We start from the raw sequence: 22,552 nt of genomic DNA, 5'->3' as shown, positions 1-22,552 counted from the left end.
ATTATATCATTAACTTATAAATAATTACATATTTTATACAGATAGATTTTTATAAAAAGGAGTAATGACTCGATGACATTATTAATTGAACAAAGCCAAATTACTTAATAAATTGTCTTACAATTGATACAATGTATACAATCTAGCTGCAACTAACAATGATAACTGCTGCTTTGATTTTTCTTCAAACTACAGTAACATATTGTGCTGTTAGTATTTGCAAAAGGATAAATTTCACTCCGAAGACACTACCGAAGTACCTAATGCAAGAAAATGCTGTAAAATGATAAAAGGCAGGTGAAGAGTGCAAAAAACGATGGTGACGCATCCAGTACGCCTCCACCCCACAATAATTGGAAAAAGAATGGGCCCACTCAGAACTCGCGTCCCGTATACGATAGCCAGACAAAACGACGAAATGACTGAAGAGCCGTCAATGACGATGGGCGAAGCACAGATAATATTTGCTATAATCACCCGACCTTGACCGTCACCAACAGGACACGAAGCCCCATTGGTCGGTCACCTAAGTGTTCGGTAATCCAATCCTCCTCTCTCCCTCACAGTCCCTTCCAAACTCAAGGCAATGCACAGTTCTGTTTGCCCCAAGTCTTCCAGATTTTTCCTCTTCCGAAATCTCGTCCCCCATTTTTTATTTTTATTTTTCCCCTCAATTTCCAGCATTATTATCGAGAATTTATTGGTTTCCAAAAAAAGAGGAAGGAGCGGAGCAATGGTGATGCAAGAAAAGGGAAAATAAAAAACATAAAAAATGAAGATTAGGATGTGGTCATTGGTCGTGACTCGTGATGATGATCATGTTGTCATCGAGATAAGGAGAACGTTATGGCACAGATGCTGACATAGCATCCAAGAACCGCAAATCGAGGAAGTTTGTTTTTTGTTCCAAGTGTGTCAGCGGATATAAATAGAAATGGCAATGGCATCTCTGATTCAAGCAGGATGCGGTTATTCGCCGATATTCAGTAATAATAGTAATAATTGTAGTTTCAGAACCGGATCCTTTGGACCCTTCGGCTGCTCCTCACCTTCCTCTTCTTGCACCTGTTCTTCTTCTTCTCACAATTTGGATTTCCGTTCCGGTAATGTTGTTATTGCTTAATTCTGTGTTTCCTACTATTTGTTTCATTTTTTTTTACTTTGCCTAATTAGGAAAGGATTTGAAATATTGTATTAAAACTATTTGATTTCGCGCCTGGAGATGTGGGATTTTGATTTGGCAGGGATTTCGAATTCGACTAATATTTATATGAAAGATTGATGATGATAAAAGAAATTAGAAGAAAACATTACTTTTGTATATCAGTAATTTCGTTTAGGATTGAGATTAGGAAATGTAGAGAATTGATAATTGAAACATGTGAATTAGTGATCAAAGTGACTTGTGGAAGTGCATTTTGCTTGAACACTCATTTGATTTTGTTAAACTTGTACAGGAACAAATAATAATTGGAAACATCAAGGCCATAGAGCTCAAGCTATGAGTACTGCTACTCAAGGAAACTTTGCTTCATCCAAGAGCATTTCGAACGGGAAAAATGAACCTGATCACCTTCTTGTTCTTGTTCACGGCATCTTAGCTAGGTATTTGGTTATTGACTGATGGATCCCAGTTCATCATAAATTACATTCATAGAATCAGTTAGTACTTAAAAGAACTAAAAGAACGACCATGCATAACAAAGTGGGGCGAATGTAGTAAGCCGCTGTTAATACTTAATAGATTAGACGGGTATTTGTGAATCTGTAAAAGAATACATACAAAAAATTGTGAGTCTTTATGGCCTTTATTTCCAAATTGATGTCAAATTGGCTGAAGGACTTTCCTTAATGTAGCCCTAGTGATTGGACGTATGTAGAGGCAGAGTTGAAAAGGCGGCTTGGAAGAAACTTTCTGATTTATGGTATTCTCATGTCTTCATCTCATGTAATTTGTATGTATAAAGATAATTTATTTACTTGTTTATTTAATAAATTGTTGCAGCAAGTTCATGTAATACCTATACTAAAACCTTGACTGGGGTTGATGGAGCTGGAAAGCGCTTAGCAGATGAAGTGAGTTGTCAAATCTGTGTGGAAAATATTTTGCAGCAAGTATAGGCCTCCTAGGCATGTTTTCATAGCTTGTGAGTTTTATGGTATGAATTTAAGTTTTCTGCACTATTGGTAACTCCCTTCACCGTTTTTTGGTTTAATAGGTTCTGCAAGTTGTAAAGAAGACTGAAAGCTTGAAAAAGATTTCATTTTTAGCCCATTCTCTTGGGGGCTTGTTTGCAAGATATGCAGTTGCTGTTCTTTACACAGAAAATGACTCAAGTGGCACCCAGTCTGATAAGGTAACTGATTCTTCAGAGGGAAATTTACAAACATCACGCCCTTCAAGACGAGGTACGATTGCTGGACTGGAGGCAGTCAGTTTTATTACCTTGGCAACTCCACATCTTGGGGTGAGAGGGAGAAAGCAGGTTTGTTCTGGAGGGTGTTGCTTATCAGGTTTATTTCATACATAATATTTTAGTTACAAATGAGTGTTGGAGATATAGCCATGCAAACTTGTGATGTCTTGTAATTCCTATGATTTTGCCATACTGCCTGCATCTCATTGGGTACTGTCTTTAATGTTGAAAATGTTTATTTAGTGATCAGTTGTACTACTATCATCTTTCCTCTGCATTTTGCAGTTTCTAATATCGTCTTTGTTGTCCTTCAGCTTCCATTTCTCTTAGGAGTTCCTATTTTAGAGAAACTTGCCCCACCAATTGCTCCATTTTTTGTTGGTCGAACTGGTAAACAACTATTTCTAACTGATGGCAAGCCCAACAGACCGCCACTGCTTTTGAGGATGGCATCTGATTGTGAGGATGGGAAATTCTTGTACGTAAAGCAAGCTTTTATAGTGACTGAAGAAGCTTGCTTTTGTTCAGATTTTATTATTATTATTACATATTTTTTTATGCAAATGAGGAAGTCCAAAGAGGAAGGTGTGGATCCGAACCTTGGACCTCAACTCCTAAAGATACCACCGGGCCAAGTCTAGGTTGTTTTTTGTGACTGATTTTATGTTTATGATTTCTATTTTGCAGATCTGCCCTTGGTGCATTTAGGTGCCGCATTGCCTATGCAAATGTATCTTATGATCGTATCCTGCCTAATCATTTCTCCCTTGTAGTAAATTTAGCTGCCCATGTTGATTTCCTTCTTGTTAATCCTCTCTTCCTCCCTATTGGGCACTTTCTTTGACATCAGATAGATATGGTTGGCTGGCGCACATCCTCCATCAGGCGGGAGAAAGAACTTGTTAAGGTGAATTCCTTGTACACCAGTATCAAAGATGTGCTGCACTGTCTCTTATAACAATCAGCACTTAAATTAGAATTATTAAGGGAATTAAAATCGATGAAATAGTAAGTATTGAATAAGAGTGGTCTTAACTTCATGCATATTGCTGACATTCCTACTTATTTGGCAGCCCCCACTACGATCTTTGGATGGTTACAAACATGTTGTGGATGTGGACTACTGTCCACCAGTTTCTTCTGATGGCCCCAGTTTTCCTCCCGAAGCTGCCAAAGCAAAGGAGGCAGCACAGAATGCACCTAACGTACAAAACACAGTCGAATATCATGAACTCATGGAAGGTAATTGTTTCTGCTGATATCTGATGGTGTGCCAACTATATAATAACACTCTGATTGTCCCCAGACAGTAATAACCATTTCGTTTTGTTAACAGAGGAAATGATACAAGGTTTACAGAAATTGGGATGGAAAAAAGTTGATGTCAGCTTTCATTCCGCACTCTGGCCCTTTTTCGCCCACAATAACATCCATGTAGTATCTCCATCATAAACTTTTGATTAGAAAAATGTTTCTCCATTCAACTTTTCATATGACTTGTTTTCCCCTTAATTCAGGTAAAAAACGAATGGTTTCATAATGCCGGCGCTGGAGTAGTTGCTCATGTTGCTGACAGCCTTAAGCAACAAGAATCCTCTTCCCCATTTATTTCTGCTAGCTTGTAGCCACGAAATGTATGTAAGTGCACTGTGCCAGTGCGCCTGAAGCATATTGTAAAACAAATTACACAAGATGAAATGAAGAAAATGAAAGATCTCTTATCACGTACTGATATAAATCCCATTTCCGTAGGATTTCTTTACGAACATTAAGTGGCATTTGCATGCTAGCCTATAGCCACCTGTTAACACAGGATTCTTTACATTTTGAGTATTTTGATCTTTCCAATGCTTTCCAAAGCTTCACTGTTGTGGCCATTAGTCCCGAGTCACTTTTGCCTGTGTAGAAAGGTTAATGACTTTGAATGACTTTACTCTTTCTTTCCCTTTCCAAATTATGGTAATGGTGAGTTATTTAATTTAAGACTTGATCAAACACAGGAATGGGGATCGCATTGCAAAGACAAAAACAATGCTTAATAGTTGTCACCTTTTGTAGGGACAACCAACTTTTATTCCCTCTAGAGTCATAGGCTCACGAGGGGTAAAATTATAGGGTCAAAAGTTGGAGCTTGGGCATGTAATAAATCCCATTCTTAAAGGAAAATTAAATGCTAATTGAACGACAAACTAGGGGAGTTGTGGTCCTAAAAACAATAAAAAAATCGGATTAATAGTCAAACCCATTTCTTTTACTTTGCTGCAGAATTTGAGTTGAAATGAAGGGGCAAAATTTTTGTATACTTTTTACTACCTTGAATGGTAGATTTGTGTTAGTTACTGGTGAAATAATTAAACAAATAATCTTTTTTATAAAGTAAAAAAGGTACAGCAGCACAGTCAGAGGGTTTGACCAAAAATAACATCGCTTAAATGCTTACCTGTCACCATCATTTGCTTTTTCCTTACAAACTCCTAACACACACTCTCGCAAAACATGCCAATACGCCCCAACTCCTCGAAACGGTGTCGTAAAGAAGCCCCATTTAATGAGGAGTGGTAAGCACGCCACAAATCTCGCGTGGGTCATTGACATTCTAAATCAGGGCCGGCCAGCCCTGTCTTGTCCCCGCGTCCTCCATTTTTGCCCAATCTATTTCTCCCTAGCTGGTCCTTCCAACTCCAACCAACTCCCCCCACCAAAGAAAAAGAAAAGAAAACCAAGAGAAACCTCTTCCCCTTCGCTTCAGTTCTCATTCTTTTTCTACTTCTCGTGAAGAAGGAAAAGAAAAGCATCTTTTAATCACCAATGGAGTTCTCCAGAGAACGTGAAAACCTCGTTTACATCGCCAAGCTCGCTGAACAAGCCGAACGCTTTGATGGTCCGATCTAACCAAACAAGGCCTTAGACTTTACTTCTTTTTCTTGTTTTTGTGACTTTTAAGTATTTGAAGTGTGGAATTTTTGTTTGTTACAGATATGGTGGCTACTATGAAAAAACTAGCGGAGCTTGATGTGGAACTGACCGTAGAGGAGCGAAACCTGCTCTCAGTTGGGTACAAGAACGTGATCGGTGCTCGAAGAGCATCGTGGAGGATCTTATCTTCCATTGAGCAAAAAGAAGAGACCAAAGGGAATGAGCAAAATGTTAAGCAAATTAAAGGGTACAGGCAGAAGGTGGAATTGGAGTTGTCCAACATTTGTAAAGATATTATGGGTGTGATCAATGAGCATCTCATTCCTTCTTGCATGGGAGGAGAGTCCACTGTGTTTTACTATAAAATGTGAGTGTCATTTTGGTTTTTGGGGTTGGTTGATAATGTGGTTATTTGGGGTTCTTCTGAGTTCTGAGGTTTTTCTGGGGTTTGTTTGGTTGCAGGAAAGGAGATTATTATAGGTATTTCGCGGAGTTTAAGATGGGTGATGAGAGAAATGAGGCTGCTGATCAATCCATGAAAGCATATCAGGTAACTTTATTACGGTCGACTTGTGTTCAAATTGGCATAAATGAAGAATTTTGGCTTATAAATTGTTGGTTGTTTCTTGGAGATGTAAAGAGGTTGGTTTTTAAATGAACATTTTTTACTTATAAACTGTTGGTTGGTTGTTATATTTTCCTCATACTATGTAAGGGGAATTTAGAATAGTAAAATGGCATTGCTTGGTTGCATCTTATTTGCACCGGTTTCTCTCTTCCCGTTCTTGGGAGAAACTATTGGTGGTCAAGACTATGTGGCATAAGACAGAGGTGGAGTTCCTTATGCGAAGTTTGTTAGGTTCCTCAATGAATCAAGCCATGTCTTAAAAAATTATGGATTCCATATCAACCGCATCCTAATTTTTTTTACTTTAGCACCCAATGTTGACTCTGCTATTTTAACAAACCGCATGATTATATTAAGAAGCCTAATGAACATCTCATAAGGAATTTCACTGAAGTTTTACCAATGTTCGAGATATTTTCTCTTTATTTCATTTCTTCTCACCCTGTATTTATGAACCAAATGTCATAGAGGAAGGGCAGCTTGAAAAAAAAAATTTCTTCCCACTGCCATATTTTTCTAAGGAAGCAAACTCTGTCTCACTCTTTTTTCCCCTGGCTCTTAGACTAGTGCTGTCATTTTATGATGGCTGTTGGAATTATATTTGTTTGATTCCCTCTGCTGAGCTTGATAAGTTGTTTAACTTGTGATATGAAATCCTAAGATGGCTAGAACACTTTTTAAATGTCCAATCTATTATCATGCCGAATTTCATGAGTCTTTATGTTATTTACTTGCAGTCAGCAACTACTACAGCAGAAGCTGAGTTGGCTCCTACACATCCAATTCGGTTGGGTTTGGCCTTGAACTTCTCTGTCTTTTATTATGAAATTATGAACTCTCCTGAAAGGTATGCATGCTGTTTCTTATGTAGTAACTTTCTAGTTGAGCTATTTCTGGATAATTGTGGAACTCCATGTTACGTGTTAAACTTGTACACCAGGGCGTGTCATCTTGCTAAGCAAGCTTTTGATGAAGCTATCTCGGAGTTGGATACTTTGAGTGAGGAGTCATATAAAGATAGCACATTGATCATGCAGCTCTTAAGAGACAACCTTACTTTATGGACTTCTGACATCTCAGAGGATGGAGGTGACTTTTAGATTTTGCATAGGATAATGGTTTAACTAGAATTTGCAGCTTAATGTTACTTTAAGTATTCAAATAGTTATGTGAGAAGTATTCTATGCCTTTCCTATTTCTGCAATTTAAAACTTTTCATCAACATTGGTATCTTTGGAGTATTTCACCTTGCTATGTGTGTAATATAGTGGATGATATGTTTATAATAGATTACCATTTATGATCCAACTGTATTGATTATATATGGTTCATAAAATATCATATAATATTATTTTTGCATGAGTATTTAAAGGCTGGTGGTTAGATTCATGGCTTTTTATATTTTGTTACTTTTGCTATAAATAGTTTCAAATTTGTTAGTTCATGGAGAGTTCTTGGAATGGGAGTGAAATTAGTGTGACATGGCATTACATCAAGCATTCAAGGGGAGAAATATTGTTTGACAGCCAATGTGAACTTGATTTTGGTTTAGTTTAGTTATACCTTGATGTTGGAGAAAGCAGTTCATCATTTGTTAAGCTAGAACTAGTCATATAAGTTATTAAGGATTTTGTGCTTGTTAGTTTTTCTAGTAATTCGTGAGTTGCCACGAACTATAGCTGAGGTTAGGTTTCAAGAATAGTCCGTGAGTAGCTGTTGTTATTGATATGTCTCTGATCTGGTTTTCTTGGATTAATACATAACGATCTTGTTATTTGTAATTAGTACTTAACAGTGTCATTTATTTGTTTTACCACAGAAGAAGCTCAGAAGATTGGTGCTGCTAAAGGTGGTGACGGAGAGGAATGAAGCTGTCTAAGGTTTGTTGTTATCTCATGAAGAAACACTTCCATCATTCAAAAAGAAAAAAAGAATGAAGTGCAGTTTTGTAAACTACAGCTATTATTTTTTATCTATATTTATAGGTTTATTTTTTTGGTCATTGCAGTGGGTTGCAACCTGTATCACGAAAGGAAGTAGCACCTCTGTAACTCTAGGAGTTACACCCACTTTTCAGAAGAGTTTCAACTATTTTCATTTTCTGATTAGCATCTGGGTGTTTTAGCTATGACTGTTGGATGTTTGGACTGTCAAGTGCTGATTACATTTTTACATTTTCTGCAGCCTATCAATTACATCCCTCTGAATCAAAATAGGAACACTTTCAGGGATGCTTTTTCTGCTTCATTTGCTGCTTTGTTCATTGAAATTCCAAACCCATTTTTGGAAAAATTTTGAGACTCTTTTCTTGTTTGGTTTTGTTTTAAATTTCTTTCTGAAGCCTATTCATTTATAGGCGTAATAATTTATTGAGTTGAGCCTGTAAGTTCATGGGCTTAGGCTTAGTAAACATGGTACTTTTTGAGTATGAAGAATACCTAATGCTTATGAGGCGTATTTCCATCTATAATTGTAATAAATTAACACCGGATTAATATTTTAGTTGCAATCGAAATGCCCAAATGCTTAGCATAGCTTTTAGTTGAAGAGCTATACTGCTTGGGAGTGGGTGGTCATCGTCTCTACCCTTTATTGATAAGTGGAGGGCAGGAATTTGAACTTGAAATTCTAATTTCAAATGTAAATTGTGACTAATCATTAAGTTATTGTCTCCAAAATCAGTAAACCCGACAATTTTGTTACTTTCTCAAGATTTTTTAAAGATTTACATCTGTCATCTGACATCTACATGTTTCTTGGTTGAGAGAAAAAATGGGAGACATTGAGGAGGATCTCAGACCAAGTCAGCTAACCCTAAGGGAATAATCAGAGCATTAGAGAATTGTCAGAGAGAAGGAGAGATAAGCGGGTCTAAGTGATTGTTCTACAAACAAGGAAGAAATGGCAGCCTCACGAAAATAACTGTCACTCAAATGCATAGCAAAACCAACTAGTAGCCTTACCCCCCTTATAAAAGAAACAAGCTCTCTTGCTTCCATGTAGTTAATTTTTTTGTCATTGAATCTCCATTCCAAAACCAGAATACAAGTAAACAGGTTACAATGGCAACATCTCCCAAGGCCATCTTCTTCCTTGCCTCGGCCCTTTGCTTCTTATCCCTCCTCGGTATTGTTGATGCCCAAGCTCCTGAACAATTCTTCGTGGAGGGGAAGGTTTACTGTGACAACTGCCGCGCCCAGTTCGTAACCAAGATCAGCAAGTACATGGCAGGTAAACCACAATTTTCCTTTTCCTTGTTGAGGCCTTAATCTCAGTCTTCCATTTCTCAAGTTTCAACAAACATATGATAAAAATTTCCCATAAATTTATGAGGTTTCTTATGGCACATGATAACGCATTAGTGTGGTGGTAAACAGGTGCACAGGTGCGATTGGAGTGCAGAGACCGTGAAGGCGGGGACATAACCTACTCCGTCGATGGTGAGACCGACGAGTCGGGAACCTACCATATTAAGGTGGAGGGAGACCACGAGGAGGAGATATGTGAGGTTTCACTCGTACAATCGAGCGACCCTGAATGCAGTGAGATCGACAAGGAAAATTTCCTTAGGAAGAGTGCTCGGATTAGCCTCACCAAATACAGTGGCATCACCTCCGACAGCCGCCTTGCCAACCCTCTTGGCTTCATGGTCAAGAAACCTCTGCCTGAGTGCACTGAAGTCCTCAGGGAACTCGGAATCACCGCTGATGGCTTCGTATAAAGGACCCGCATTAGTTTATGGCAAAACAAAGTGAAAGTTCATCCATGTATCGAATAATAAACTGAGTTTTCCCTTGTTTTTTCCCAATCTTTTTTGGCAATATCCTCTAGCCTAAGGATTACCCCATTAGTTATGAACCAGTACTCCTATATATTTATCATAGTTGGTGAGTTTTTGCAACAAGATTTCCAAAGTCTGCTGTCCCTGCTATATATATATCTTGCATGTACTGTGCTTATTGTTCAAAACAGCTGGATTTTTTACAAGAAATTCATGAGGGATTCTAACATGGATGTTACTTCTTGCTTCTAACTGTTTGAGATGTTCAAATGCAACTTAATTTCATGAATGATCTGTCATGAATTTGAGCTGATAATTGCTCTAAACCTTTTAATGTATCTGATAATTAATCTCTTGTGCAACGTTTTAATTGGATATATACAAATTTTGATCACTTGAAACTTAGAATTTTCATTTAGACCCAACACAGATCCATGCCTGAATACAGTTTTTATTTCAATATTCTGCAAGTAATTTAACATTCTAATCCCTGCAATCTCTCTATGCAATCTCTCTATGCAGTTTGAAATCATAAAATTGTAATAAATATCGAAATTGTAAGAGTTACCGTAACAAGTTAATTTAGACAAAATAAACATATTTTTAATGAAAATTAATCATTTACCTTTATATTCACGAGCAAAAAATATTTAAATATTTACAAATATTAATTTATAAATGTATAATAATAAAAATGAAAACACTTGTAATTAATATTAATCATTTAAAAATCTTAATGTAAATTTATAAAAATAAATGTAAAAAATCATAAAGTTAAAATATTGATATAAATGTGTGAAAATTACCATAACAAGCTAATTTAAATAAATAAACATACTTTTTAATCAAAATTAATCATTTTCAAATGTTAACGTAAATGTATTACCATAATCGGAAGGAAAACGGGTGCAAATTCGTGTATAGTAATAAATCTAGAGAATGTTCTTTACGCCCTTTTCTAAAACATAGTAATAGCATGAAATTTTGGGGGACAGATGGCAAGCTGTGGAATAATACAGGAGTTGATCCAACGGCTGATACAAGTTCTCAAGAAGTGTTAAATGGCTAAGACCGTTGGTTTTCATATTAAAAAGAAGAGGTCGCTACACAAAGCTCTCAAATTCCGACTGTCGCTTATTTACTCTCTTCCCATTTCAAGAATCTCTTTAAACCCCCTTAAGCCCTGCCCTGAGCCATCCCTTTTGCACGTTCTTCAAGGCTCCAAAACAATGGATTTTAAACACGAAGATCCTGTTGAGATATGCAAGAAGGGAGAAGGGTTCTCAGGCATTTACTACAATGCAACTTTTCTGGCTGCGATTGGAAGAAACAGATACTTGGTACGTTATGATACTCGTTTCAACGAGGACGGATATAGGAAACTTGTCGAAGCTGTTGACTCAGATGAAATCAGGCCTTTGCCCCCGAAGACTGCTTATACCAAGTTCGTTGTGTCCGACAGGGTTGAAGCCTATGTCAACCTGGCTTGGCGGGTTGGGACTGTTACAAGAAAAGTTGATCCTAACTACTATGTGAAGTTGGATTGTAATGGGAGGGAAGAGCATTGTGCTTTCTATAAAGTTCGACTCCATCTTGAATGGCGAAATGGGAGATGGTCCTATCCTGGGAGTGGGTATGTTGCTCTCTTCTCCGTTGTGTGCTTGACTTCTTGTCAGGTCCTTTGGGTCTTGGTCCTTCTAATTAGTCGCTTCTTTGTTAAGCACTTACCTGGTACTGATATCAAAAACATTTCTTTTTTGCATCTCCTATCGTGACTTTTGACTTGTCTCTTTTTCTGCTATTTCTAATTGGTTAGAATCTTGGAAGTTGCTGTCAACTTTCTTCCAGGAATTTTTGTTGCAAATGCACCATATATATATATTAAGATTCTTTTCAATTATTTTGCATTACATATTCTGTTTTGATTAGGTAACAAGAAAGTTACCTATTCTAGTCTTGAAGGTAAGAATATGGAGTATATGAATTTCTTGAATGCCCAAACAATACTTCAACTTCTTTTAGTCTACTCTAGTCAATGGGGGCAATTAATATTGGTCTTTTTCATTGTTTCCAGCATTGGATTCCATTCTATGTTACCTTATAAGTGGAAATTCTTTAGTACCATAGGGCGTCTTTTCTTGGAATATGCACCCATTCCAACGATATACCAACCACCCCCACATCAATTAGGGCTTTCCCCTTCAATACTTGGACTAATACTGTCAATAGGCAAATCCAGTGCTGGGATGGGCATCCTGTTTAATTTCATTTCCAGCCCAACCCAGCTGAAATTTTGCAGCATATATTATGGATTTAAACCAAATATCTATGTCTTAGCCAAGGCAATAGTTGGTCTAGACTTAAATTATTGAATGCAGTTAGCTATGTAGCCAAATTTGCCGCTCTAAGTAAAAAAAATTCCATGCAATAGGGGATTTCTTTTTGAGTTTTTTTTTTTTTTTGGGTTGAATAAGTAGTGAGTTTCATTGATCAATCAGGGAATCCCTGTATCATACAAAAGGCTCCGACTTTGTAGTATAGTCAGATGCCGAGATGGCTGACAAAAACTGCCATTACAAAGGGAACTGTACCAAAGAAGCTATCCTATACAGAATCGGACATCCAAACCACCCGTAGAAGAAAACTCTAGTCAGCAACCAGTAAGAAATGGAAGCAACAGACTTGCTGTTTCCGTTTCTTACTGATATAAATCAGAATCAAGAGCCTAGGAGTCACAAGCAAAAACAGAACCTTCACAGAAAACTCACCAGAAGCATCAAAACCTCAACATTATAAAAAGGAGCAAACGGGGATCAGAAGAAAGCACCAACACCTCACAGTAGGAAGCAACTTCATTAAGGGTAGATACGTATCAGATCACCCACTCTTCCCACCCCATCCTTGGCAAGGCTGTCTGTCATATCTTGCCCGATCTCGGAACGTGTCTGATTTCCAACCCAGCAACTTTGAACACAGTGAATTAATCTGAGAAACAATATTTCTGATCCTCCATGGGGCTGCAGCTGGTTTTGAAACCCAAAGGACTGCATTCATGGGATCACTCTCAAGAATAAGTCCAAAATTAGGAACCCGAGATGAAGCTGAAAACAAAACCACTGACTCTCTAAGCTTTTTGTGTTCTTATCTCATAGGTCTATGACTTGAACATGTGTTTTATGAATAATCCACTCTGTGTCCTCTACAGTGAGTTAATTATGAGGACTCGTTGTATTTAGTCTCATTCAACTCTGTTGGTTGGTTTCATCAGGTCTCAAAGCAGCCAAGCAAACACATCAGCGCAAGGGGGTCAGCCTGCAACTGGAGGCAACATAGCTGACACAGGGGACCAGGGGGGGCAGCCTAAAAATGAGGGTGACCAACCAAAACCAGGACAAGGAAGAGGCTAGTCTACAACTCCAGATGCTGCCACAGAACATCTATCTTTTTTTCTTTCTTTTTTTTTTAGGCTGATAGTAGAACAAAGTGCATAGAAACATTGCTGATGAGCCTTGTTTTGCAGCTTCATGGCACAAAATGGGCTAATTTTCAGTACCTTAGAAATTGGTTTACTGTAGCATTTGACAATAAGTAATTAGTTAGTGCGATGTTCAACCATTCCAAGTTTGATCCTGTGGCAATTACTAATTACTTTCTGATGACTCTTAACATGAACTGTATATACTTCTTCCTCGTTGGTTCATTTTTTTTTCCCCTGCTTTATCCTAACGTTTCCAGATTAATTTCTTTCTAATAGGTTGCCCTCTTTGTTATTCTTGACATTTGCTGTTTCTGTTTTGTAATGGCATCATCCGTCACTTGAATCTCCACTCCTCACTCTTTTTGGTTTTCATTCATTGTATCTAATTACCTAATACATGTTCTATATATCTTGCATGTAACGTGCTAATTGCTCAAAACAGCTGAATTTTTATAAGAAATTCATGAGGGATTCTAGCATGGATGTTGCTTCTTGCTTCTAACTGGTTGAGATGTTCAAATGCAACTGAATTTCATGAATGATCTGTCATGAATTTCACCTGATAATTGATCTAAACCTTTTCTTGTATTTGATAATTAATCTCTTGTGCAACGATTTAATTGGATATATATAAATTTTGATAATTTGAAACTTAGAATTTTCATTTAGAACCAACACAAATAGATTAATATAGTTTCTAACTCAATATTCTAAAGTAATTTTACATTTTAATCCGTGAAACCTCTTTGTGGTTTGAAAATCATAAATTATAGTAAATATCTAAATTATAAGGATTATTATAACAAGCCAATTTAAATAAAATAAATATATTTTTAGTGAAAATTAATCTTTTACATTTGTTTTCTTAAGTAAAAAATATGTAACCAGTTACAAATATTAATTTACAAATGTATAATAATAAAAGTAAAAACATTTGTAATGAAAATTAACCATTTAAAAATCTTAATGTAAATTTACAAAAATAATAGTAAAAAATTATAAAGTTTTTTTTTTTATAATTGGGAGAGGGGAGATTCAAACTCTGCTCTTTAGGCAGGAAGATAATGCACCAACCAATAAATCAAATGCTCGAGTGTAATAAAAAAAAATCATAAAGTTAAAGTAAAAATTATTAAAATATTAATATAAATGTATAAAAGTTATCGTAACAAATTAATTTAGATAAAATAAACAAACTTTTACTGAAAATTAATCATTTTCATTTATATTTTCAAAAAAAAATATTTAACTATTTACAAATGTTAAGTTATAAATATATAATAATAAAAATAAAAACACTTGTAACAAAATTTAACCATTTAAAAATTTTGATATAAATGTATAAGAATAAACATAAAATATCATAAAATTGAAATAAATATTATTAAAATATTTATTGAAATATATAAGAATTATCGTGATAAGTTAATTTATATAAAGTAACTTTAGCTATTTTCAAAAAAAAAAAACTTTAGCTATTTCTTTTCTTTCTAGAAACTTCTAAAACGGGTAATTAAGGGAGGACTCGATCGGTACCGGTTAACGCCATAGCGTCTTCTTATACCCTTTTCTAAAACAATAGTAGTAGTATGACTTTTGGGGGACAGATGGCAAGCTGTGGAATTATACAGGAGTTGATCCAACGGCTGATACAAGTTCTCAAGAAGTGTTAAATGACTAAGAGCGTTGGTTTTTATATTAAAAGGAAAAGGTCGCTGTACAAAGCTCTCAAATTCCAATTGTCGCTGATTTACTCTCTTCTCATTTCAAGAATCCTCTCTTAACCCCCTTACACCCTGCTCTTTTGATCGTTCTTGAGGGCTCCAAAACAATGGATTTTAAATACGATGATCCTATTGAGATATGCAAGAAGGAAGAAGGGTTCTCAGGCATTTATTACAAAGCAAAATATCTGGCTGCGATGGGAAGTAACAAGTACTTGGTACGTTACGATACTCGGTTAACCGAGGACGGATATAGCCCTATCGTCGAAGCTGTTGACGCAGATGAAATAAGGCCTTTGCCCCCGAAAAGTGCTCATAATATCGTCGTGTCCGACAAGGTTGACGCCTATGTCAACCTTGCTTGGAGGGTTGGGACTGTTATAAGAAAAGTTGATTCTAACTACCATGTGAAGTTGGATTGTGATGGGAAGGAAGCGCACTGTGCTTTCTATAATGTTAGACTTCATCATGAATGGCGCGACGGGAGTTGGTTCGATCCTGAAAGTGGGTATGTTGCTTTCTTCTCCATCGTGTTCTTCTTTGAATTCTTGTCAAGTCTTTTGGTCTTTGGTCCTTCTAATTAATCGCTTCTTTGTTAAGCACTTACCTGGTAGTGATATCAAAAACATTTCTTTTTCGCATCTCTTAACTCTTATCGTGACTTTTGACTTGTCTCTTTCTCTGCTATTTCTAATTGGTTAGAATCTTGGAAGTTTCTGTCAACTTTCTTCCTTGAATTTTTGTTGCAAATGCACTACATATATTAAGATTCTTTTCAATTATTTTGCATTACATATTTTTCTTTGATTAGGTAACATGAAAATCACCTATGCTAGTCTTGAAGGAAAGAATATGAGTATATGAATTTCTTGAATGAAACAGTACTTCAACTTCTTTAGTCTACACTAGTCAATGGGGCAATTAAAATTGGTTTTTTCCATTGTTTCCAGCATTGGATTCCATTCTCTGTTACCACATAAATGGAAATTCTTTACTACTATAGGGCGTCTTTTCTTGGAATTAGCCCCCATTCCATCGGGACAACAACCCACATCAATTAGGGCTTTCCCTTCAATACTATCAATAGGCAAATCTAAATCCGAAGTGGGCATCCTGTTTAATTTCATTTCGAGCCCAACCCAACTGAAATGTTGCAGATTTATGGATTTAAACCAAATATCTATATCTTAGCCAAGGCAATAGTTAGTCTGGACTGAAATTATTGAATGCAGTTAGATATGTGGCCAAATTTGCTGGTCAAGTATAAAAAATTCCATGCAATAGGGTATTGCTTTTTGTGTTTTTTATCTCAGAGTTCTATGACTTGAGCATGTGGTTTATGCATAATCCACTCTGTTTCCACTACAGTGAGTTATGAGGACTCGTTGTATTTAGTCTAATTCGACTCTGTTGATTGGTTTCATCAGGTCTCAAAGTAGCCAAGCAAGCACATCAGCGCAAGGAGGTCAGCCAGCAACTGAAGGCAGCATAGCAGACACAGGAGATCAGGGGACGCAGCCTAAAAATGAGGGTGACTAACCAAATCCAGGACAAGGAAGAGGCTAGTCTACAGCTCTAGATGCTGCCACAGAACATCTATCATTTTTCTTTCTTTTTCTTTTATAGGCTGATAGTAGAACAAAGTGCATAGAAACATTGCTGATGATCCTTGTTTTGCAGCTTCATGGCACAAAATGGGCAAATTTTCGGTACCTTGGAAATTGGTTTACAATAGCATTTGACAGTAAGTAATTAGCTAGTGCCATGTGCAACCATTCTAAGTTTGATTTTATGGCAATTACTAATTACTTTCAGATGACTCTTAACATGAACCGTATATACTTCTTCGTTGCTGGTTCATTTCTCCTTCCCCTGCTTTATCCTAACGTTTCAAGATTAGTTTCTTTCTGATAGGTTGCCCTCTTTGTTATTCTTTGCATGTGCTGTTTTTGTTTTATAATGGCATCATCCATCACTTGAATCTCCAATCCTCACTCTTTTTGGATATCATTCATTGTATTTAACTACAGATACTTGATAACCATTAACAAGAATGTAGGATTTCATCCATGCACTTGGCAGGAATCTTGTCGCAAACTGTCCTTTTCGAATGAACTTTATTCGACAAAACAGATCTAAAGAACAGTACAGGACTGTGTGGAAAGGCTTACTACGGAATATTATTCTTGTTCTTTCTCATGTTATATACTCATTCAATGCACTTGTTTAATCTTGAAGATATCCACACCAGTTTCAACTAATCCGTAGGAATTTAATTACCTCATTCTAGTTGTTGATAAGATGCCGAACTCTGTACCTAAAGGCATCTGTGTTTTCTGTTTTCCAACCCAGAGGCAAAAGTGGAAGACAGAAAACAAAGAATGAACGCCATAGTGGTTCAGCTTCCCAACATAATCTAGCAATTCAAAACCAGATAATCAAAGATGAGTTTGAAGCAATAGGCTTCCCTTTAGGTTTTCAATCTTTTTTTAAGTTACCAGTTTATATAGGTATACAAGAGGGATCAAATAAGAGGTGTTGGGTATCCTATCAACCATCAACTCTGTTGAGAGATAGTGATAGTCTTCGGCCTGCTGCTGCCTTTACTGGCCTAGTTGGTCATCTTTTTCTTTGGGGAAAAAGTAAAAAAAGGAAGAGATCAGAGCTAGCTCTACCGCTAAAAATGACATGGAACTCTCACAGTTTCATTGAATACGACTCAAGCCAAGTTTGTTCGTCACGAAACAGTACCACTTTTCACTGAATAATACCAAGAAGAATCAATGCTTGAAGACATGAACAATCCTTTTCATTAATTCCAACCCAAAGTCCACTGGTAACGAAATGAAACAAAAACCTCTTACATCTGTGAAGGGTAAGGTCTCACCTTATCCCTAACATGATCAATATGGAATCTATTTGTTACCCAATAGCACAAAAACAAAAGAAAAAGGAACAAGAAAACTATAGTTTTCTACTAAAAATGTGGACTTGCCTGGATGAATAATTGTCTAATTTACAACCCTTTGTTTCCTGGTACGTAGGGCTTATATAAATTTCTTTGATTGAAGATCCAATGACCTCATCTTTTTTGGGTTACTAGATGGATACATCAAAATCTTCAATGAAAATGGATTTTGATAGGATTAGAATTCTTCCCCACGTCCAGGCTGTGCTCCGATATCTCAACGTTATCCGTTGAATCTTTAGCAGTTTACATGTGCATTAGCTTGCGTTAATCATGCCTCAACCGTTGTTGTCCGAAGAATATTGGCCATTCTCTGCCCCCATCTTATGATCCGTCCAATTTAGCACGTGCATAATCAAGATGATGATGATGATGAACTTGCCGGTGATCTCAAATATTGTTAATTAAATTGGATCATGGACTCCTCGGTAGGTTGATTTTGGCCTAGTGACATTACCACATGAAACCCTCATGATCAGCGATTAGCACATTTCTCCTAATTAAATTACAAGGCAGCATTTGATTAATCATTGATTCTCCCTTGCTGCACCGCAATTTGGAAACACTAATCCCTAAGTACATCTACTTAATCCAAAACTTTTTGATATTTACACATTTTTTTTAATATTATATTAAATAATACTAACATTAGAAGACTAATTAAGCAAAGACCAGCCTGTATTTACATTAGTCTATAGTCCGTACAATTTTTTAATCTTTGTTTGAAACCTTTTCCAAGCAAGAGAAAATTGATAAGATAAGAAATACTATTGAATATCAATAAGGTTGACCACCTGAGCAGCTGATCCGCCTTCGCTTCATTGGGAAAATTTGCCGGAAACCACCATTCGCTGCCGCTACCTGCCACTCATCCAGCGCCATCCCTTCCAGCTCAAACTGGTGCACCCCACTAGACCCATCATACAAGCACCCTTCCGCGAACCCACCAAGATCACGACCAGGCGGCTTAGCTTTCCGGCGACCAGCCCCCACCGGAACGTTCCGAAGAGCCCCACCTGCCGTCCAGTACCTCTGGCAACCTTTACAGAAATGTCTAGGCTGGTTAACGTTGTAGTTATTGAAGTAACAAAATTTGGTCTCCATGCTCTTGCATCTAGGACATGGTATGATCTTGTCTGGCCTCTTATCCAAGGCCGGATGATCAGCTTTGTTTTGTTCCTCTTTTACTTGTCTTCCATGCAACGCAATCGTTGTCCCAAATAACTTGATCCCTTGCCCTTCTTGGCTGGCCATGACCATTAGAGAAAGAGAGACAAGGACAAAGACAGAGACAGGGGACAAAAGCGATGAGCGTTTCTTTGGTTTGGGGCGAAAGGGGTGTTTGAGTGGTTATATATATGGGGAGGAGGGAGGGTGTGGGGGAAAAAGTGCTGGAAATTGAAAGGAAAATAAGCATGTGAAGGCCGAAGCCGCCAATGCCAATAACCAGGTAGGTGGCGTGGAAAAGCTGATGATGAGCTTTTTGTCCACATCATTACTCCACGTCATCAATATTCAACATATAAAAAAGTCCAAAAGTGGGTCCCAATCCAGGTAGGTTTGCGTACAAAGTGTCAAAGTGATGGAGAATTAGAGCATAAAGGGATAAAGTTTTGGTTCCAATGGGGTTTCATTTTTCTACTATATATTCTATTTCAAACCAAAAAAAAAATGCAGAAGATAAAGCTAATTAAATCCTTCCTACTTTGGGTTTGAAAATCTGGAACTCATTTGATTGTTTACTTTTCATCGATTTCTTTCTAAGATTATATAAGTCCAAGAAAGGAGAGACTGTAGCTAAAAGAGAAAAAAAAGAATTCCACTAGCTAGCTGCATCCTGCATGAAATGATGGATACAAGCTGATCAATTTGATAAGAGAAAAACTATGGGTGGTTTGGAAGAATAACAATGAGCTCCTATGGGGTTGCCTGCTTGTGATCCAAATCAATGGTAATTAAAATTTTCCCAATCCATAAAAATTAGCTTTTATATGAAAGGTGCTTTTTAAATGCTTTAAGAGAAGTCTCATGTCCAATCAGATTCCACCAGTCCTCTACCTTGCTTCCCAGCAAGCAATGCATCATCATCACTTGTTATTATATATTCAAACAAATAAACTTTATAAAAGACAAAAGAAACTAAGTGGGTCAGAATTCAGATCATAAAAGTTCTCATAGTAATCCTTAAAGTTGGAGATAGATCATGGAATTGCAATTCCTTTTTCTTTTTTTTATTTGCTTCATGCATGGCATCTTTTTCAGGTTTCAATGGATTTCGACCCATCACTTGCTTGTTGGGGTGGCCTGGAAGCTCTCCAATCTCCATAGCTTTCATCAGTTTGCAAACATTTTAGCAATGGAAAGTAGTTTTCATGATATATGGGCTTTAATTTGTTTAACACCCCTTTATTTAATAAAGGAATCTCATTAGATTAATGCAAAAAAGCAGCCTCATTTCCGTCACCATTTCCAATTATATAATGTAGACAAAGAAGCATTTTCGTTCCTTTTTGTTGGAAAAAAAAAAAAAGATGAACTTTTTCTTTTCGATGCTTTTTAATTGAAAAAAGTTAAAGAATTCATAAAGATTAAAGGGGAAAAAAAAAGATATCTTTTTTATGGGAGTGCCCTTTTCACATCCTTGAACAAAAGAATTGCTTTGGGTTAACCCAAAGGGAGTGTACTAATCAAGTTTGGGTTAAGATGTTTTGTTTCAAGGATGGGGATGAAAAAGATATATTAATTTGCAGCAAGTTGCTTGATGTTGTGCTTCTTGATTGTAGCAAGTTGCTTTAATAAAATGTAAGTTATTAAGAAAGTCTCTCTCTCTCTCTATCCACTCTTCTTTATTGCTTTTTATTTAATTATTTACACTTTTTTTTTTCTTTCCTTCACCAATCAATTCTAGTCTGGGAGCTCTATTAAAGGCAAGTGCAAAACTATAGGCTTAATATAATAAGAGGAAAAACAAAGTTGTTCATTAAGATAATAGGGCCTCGTGTAGATGCATGTATGTTTTTCCAAACTATAGTGGTACATTTCTTACCATGTGGTGTAGCCTAGCCTAGCCCTGTGGAACCCATCTCTCAGCTTTGCCCGCATGGCAAGGGCTCCAAACCAAAAGGCTTTAGCCTAAGAAAGAGACAAATGATTCTTGGGTTTGAGCCAAAGCTTTGAGAGCTTCCACAACCTTTTGTGGCCAACTTTTAAACAGTAGGAGATGGGCAAATCGCAAAAAGATTCATGCATGTTTATTGCAACTTCTTTTTTTTTTTTGGGTTAAAGTATGTGTAAATCTTTCTTAATTCCTTTATTCTTTTTATTTATTTTTCTTTGACTAATTAGTAACGAATAACAATGAAAAGGCAAAGTTCTCCCTGAAGCTTTAGTCAATTCCTTTGGTTATTATCCCGATCCTTTTGCAATGAAATGGCGCATATAATCTTGTTAATGAACTCTTTTTCCATAGTGGCAAAGATCCTTTGCATAATCTCTACCGCCCAATATCTTTATTTTAATCTTAACTTATGATCATGAATTTGCATTATTAATTGTGTCATCAAGGATTAATGAAGTCCCTTTGTTCTTAAGTTTCTTTCTTCTCTCAAATTTGCAGCTGGAGTTTGGCCTCTAGCGTGTGGCGCATGCTATTCATTGCCGACTATAATTAAAATAAAAAAATGAATAAATTAGGTATTTTTAATTGGCCAATATAATAAATTAGTTTGATATGAACATTAAAACTTTTTGGTTTTTTTCCAAATAAATAAAATTAGACAATATTTAAGGTAACCACGTGCAAAGCTCGTCGAGTTGTTTCTATGGAGGAAAATAATTTTCCTCCATACATTTATTTATATAAATTCATTGAAAAAACAATCCATAAATAAATAAGGTGACATTTTCTGGATTTAAACAAGTGAAAACCTTGTCGTATGGAAATGTGTTTATCACGTGTATTTTGAATATGAGTGTGATTTGAGACTCAAATATTTAATTTACTGTGAAGATGCTGCTGCTGCATGCAACTTGCAAATAAAATGGTTATTAATTCACCGGAGAAGTCGTGGTGTTGGAGTTTTTAAATCTGTTCCGGTTGAAGCTAAATCTTTAGGTTTAGCATAGGAAGGCTGGCATCTTAATTTTGTCAACTCTTGTTCCAGTTTCTTTATTTGATTATTTGATGATGATGGGTTCTCATCCCTTGATTCTTGGTGCAAAGCCGATGGGCATAAATCAAATAACACACACTTTGACGAATTAAAACTTAAAAAAAAAAAAGAACAGGAAATTTGCCAATTTTCTAGTTATTTGCCTCTTGTCTTGAAAGATTCTCACTCAAATACACTTTATGGGTTTACTTTAAGGCTTTCTTGTGAAGAATAATAACAAAAGATTTAGATTAAATAAGATGACTTGAATCTCACAGCTAAATTGAAAATTCCAATTCCAAACACACGGAAACAGTGATTCAAGATCGAAACCAACGCTACCCCTCCAGGCAATTACGTGGACACTGCTGTGTTTTGCTGCCGTTGAAATTTGCCTTGGGAATGACACATTTTCAAGCAAGACAAGACAGGGGGTGATGCAATCATTATCCTTGTTCTAAACCTGACACGAGACTCCACCGTTTCCTT

The 22,552-nt window shown here is 36.6% G+C and overlaps 6 protein-coding genes across 10 annotated transcripts; 5 read left to right on the top strand and 1 right to left on the bottom strand.

Moving 5' to 3' along the window:
• On the top strand, positions 553-4,239 carry LOC18596696 (putative lipase YDR444W). 3 transcript variants are annotated; one of them, XR_001928584.1, is made up of 11 exons: positions 553-1,103; positions 1,458-1,605; positions 1,858-1,925; positions 2,006-2,076; positions 2,220-2,486; positions 2,732-3,002; positions 3,105-3,160; positions 3,272-3,324; positions 3,491-3,659; positions 3,754-3,851; positions 3,935-4,239. XR_001928584.1 is itself a non-coding variant. In XM_007025327.2 (11 exons), the coding sequence occupies exons 1-11, from the start codon at positions 935-937 to the stop codon at positions 4,040-4,042; spliced, it is 1,371 nt and encodes a 456-aa protein (XP_007025389.2). In that variant the 5' UTR covers positions 559-934; the 3' UTR covers positions 4,043-4,239. The 3 variants fall into 3 exon arrangements, 2 of the variants coding, with proteins under 2 accessions (XP_017979442.1, XP_007025389.2); XM_007025327.2 differs by having other exon boundaries at positions 559-1,103; positions 2,732-2,895; XM_018123953.1 differs by having other exon boundaries at positions 3,754-4,141.
• LOC18596695 (14-3-3-like protein D) lies at positions 5,050-8,253 on the top strand. 2 transcript variants are annotated; one of them, XM_007025325.2, is made up of 7 exons: positions 5,050-5,298; positions 5,394-5,700; positions 5,796-5,883; positions 6,699-6,808; positions 6,902-7,050; positions 7,784-7,841; positions 7,970-8,253. In XM_007025325.2, exons 1-6 carry the CDS (start codon positions 5,226-5,228, stop codon positions 7,828-7,830), a joined length of 774 nt encoding a protein of 257 aa, XP_007025387.2. In that variant the 5' UTR covers positions 5,050-5,225; the 3' UTR covers positions 7,831-7,841; positions 7,970-8,253. The 2 variants fall into 2 exon arrangements, with proteins under 2 accessions (XP_007025387.2, XP_007025386.2); XM_007025324.2 differs by having other exon boundaries at positions 5,055-5,298; positions 7,781-7,841.
• On the top strand, positions 8,942-9,971 carry LOC18596694 (olee1-like protein). Its single transcript, XM_007025323.2, has 2 exons — positions 8,942-9,192; positions 9,339-9,971. Exons 1-2 carry the CDS (start codon positions 9,024-9,026, stop codon positions 9,680-9,682), a joined length of 513 nt encoding a protein of 170 aa, XP_007025385.1. The 5' UTR covers positions 8,942-9,023; the 3' UTR covers positions 9,683-9,971.
• On the top strand, positions 10,847-13,442 carry LOC18596693 (DUF724 domain-containing protein 2). The gene is made up of 2 exons (XM_018122971.1): positions 10,847-11,375; positions 13,011-13,442. Exons 1-2 carry the CDS (start codon positions 10,972-10,974, stop codon positions 13,147-13,149), a joined length of 543 nt encoding a protein of 180 aa, XP_017978460.1. The 5' UTR covers positions 10,847-10,971; the 3' UTR covers positions 13,150-13,442.
• Positions 14,975-16,804, top strand: LOC18596692 (DUF724 domain-containing protein 2). Its single transcript, XM_007025321.2, has 2 exons — positions 14,975-15,452; positions 16,372-16,804. Exons 1-2 carry the CDS (start codon positions 15,052-15,054, stop codon positions 16,481-16,483), a joined length of 513 nt encoding a protein of 170 aa, XP_007025383.2. The 5' UTR covers positions 14,975-15,051; the 3' UTR covers positions 16,484-16,804.
• LOC18596691 (dof zinc finger protein DOF1.5) lies at positions 17,729-19,323 on the bottom strand. Of its 2 annotated transcripts, none has more exons than XM_018123517.1 (2): positions 18,707-19,323; positions 17,729-18,408 (listed from the first exon to the last, which is right to left on the bottom strand). In XM_018123517.1, the coding sequence occupies exons 1-2, from the start codon at positions 19,170-19,172 to the stop codon at positions 18,395-18,397; spliced, it is 480 nt and encodes a 159-aa protein (XP_017979006.1). In that variant the 5' UTR covers positions 19,173-19,323; the 3' UTR covers positions 17,729-18,394. The 2 variants fall into 2 exon arrangements, with proteins under 2 accessions (XP_017979006.1, XP_007025382.1); XM_007025320.2 differs by having other exon boundaries at positions 17,729-18,356; positions 18,707-19,320.

This window comes from Theobroma cacao, chromosome 6, assembly GCF_000208745.1.
Source record: "Theobroma cacao cultivar B97-61/B2 chromosome 6, Criollo_cocoa_genome_V2, whole genome shotgun sequence".
Taxonomy (NCBI): domain Eukaryota; kingdom Viridiplantae; phylum Streptophyta; class Magnoliopsida; order Malvales; family Malvaceae; genus Theobroma; species Theobroma cacao.
Note: the sequence above shows the minus strand (reverse complement) of the source record. Positions and strands in the feature narration are given on the sequence as shown.

Excerpts from the sequence above, each read along its gene's own strand:
- LOC18596692 (XM_007025321.2), top strand. The coding sequence starts at position 15,052 with ATGGATTTTAAATACGATGATCCTATTGAGATATGCAAGAAGGAAGAA. Across the intron at positions 15,453-16,371 it reads TGGTTCGATCCTGAAAGTGG|GTCTCAAAGTAGCCAAGCAA; the intron begins GTATGTTGCTTT and ends TGGTTTCATCAG.
- LOC18596695 (XM_007025324.2), top strand. The coding sequence starts at position 5,226 with ATGGAGTTCTCCAGAGAACGTGAAAACCTCGTTTACATCGCCAAGCTC. Across the intron at positions 6,809-6,901 it reads ATTATGAACTCTCCTGAAAG|GGCGTGTCATCTTGCTAAGC; the intron begins GTATGCATGCTG and ends CTTGTACACCAG. Across the intron at positions 7,051-7,780 it reads TGACATCTCAGAGGATGGAG|AAGAAGCTCAGAAGATTGGT; the intron begins GTGACTTTTAGA and ends GTTTTACCACAG.
- LOC18596694 (XM_007025323.2), top strand. The coding sequence starts at position 9,024 with ATGGCAACATCTCCCAAGGCCATCTTCTTCCTTGCCTCGGCCCTTTGC. Across the intron at positions 9,193-9,338 it reads GATCAGCAAGTACATGGCAG|GTGCACAGGTGCGATTGGAG; the intron begins GTAAACCACAAT and ends GGTGGTAAACAG.
- LOC18596693 (XM_018122971.1), top strand. The coding sequence starts at position 10,972 with ATGGATTTTAAACACGAAGATCCTGTTGAGATATGCAAGAAGGGAGAA. Across the intron at positions 11,376-13,010 it reads TGGTCCTATCCTGGGAGTGG|GTCTCAAAGCAGCCAAGCAA; the intron begins GTATGTTGCTCT and ends TGGTTTCATCAG.
- LOC18596696 (XM_007025327.2), top strand. The coding sequence starts at position 935 with ATGGCAATGGCATCTCTGATTCAAGCAGGATGCGGTTATTCGCCGATA. Across the intron at positions 1,104-1,457 it reads CAATTTGGATTTCCGTTCCG|GAACAAATAATAATTGGAAA; the intron begins GTAATGTTGTTA and ends AAACTTGTACAG. Across the intron at positions 3,660-3,753 it reads ATATCATGAACTCATGGAAG|AGGAAATGATACAAGGTTTA; the intron begins GTAATTGTTTCT and ends TTTTGTTAACAG.
- LOC18596691 (XM_007025320.2), bottom strand. The coding sequence starts at position 19,172 with ATGGTCATGGCCAGCCAAGAAGGGCAAGGGATCAAGTTATTTGGGACA. Across the intron at positions 18,357-18,706 it reads AAGGCGGATCAGCTGCTCAG|GCCAAAATCAACCTACCGAG; the intron begins GTGGTCAACCTT and ends TAATGTCACTAG.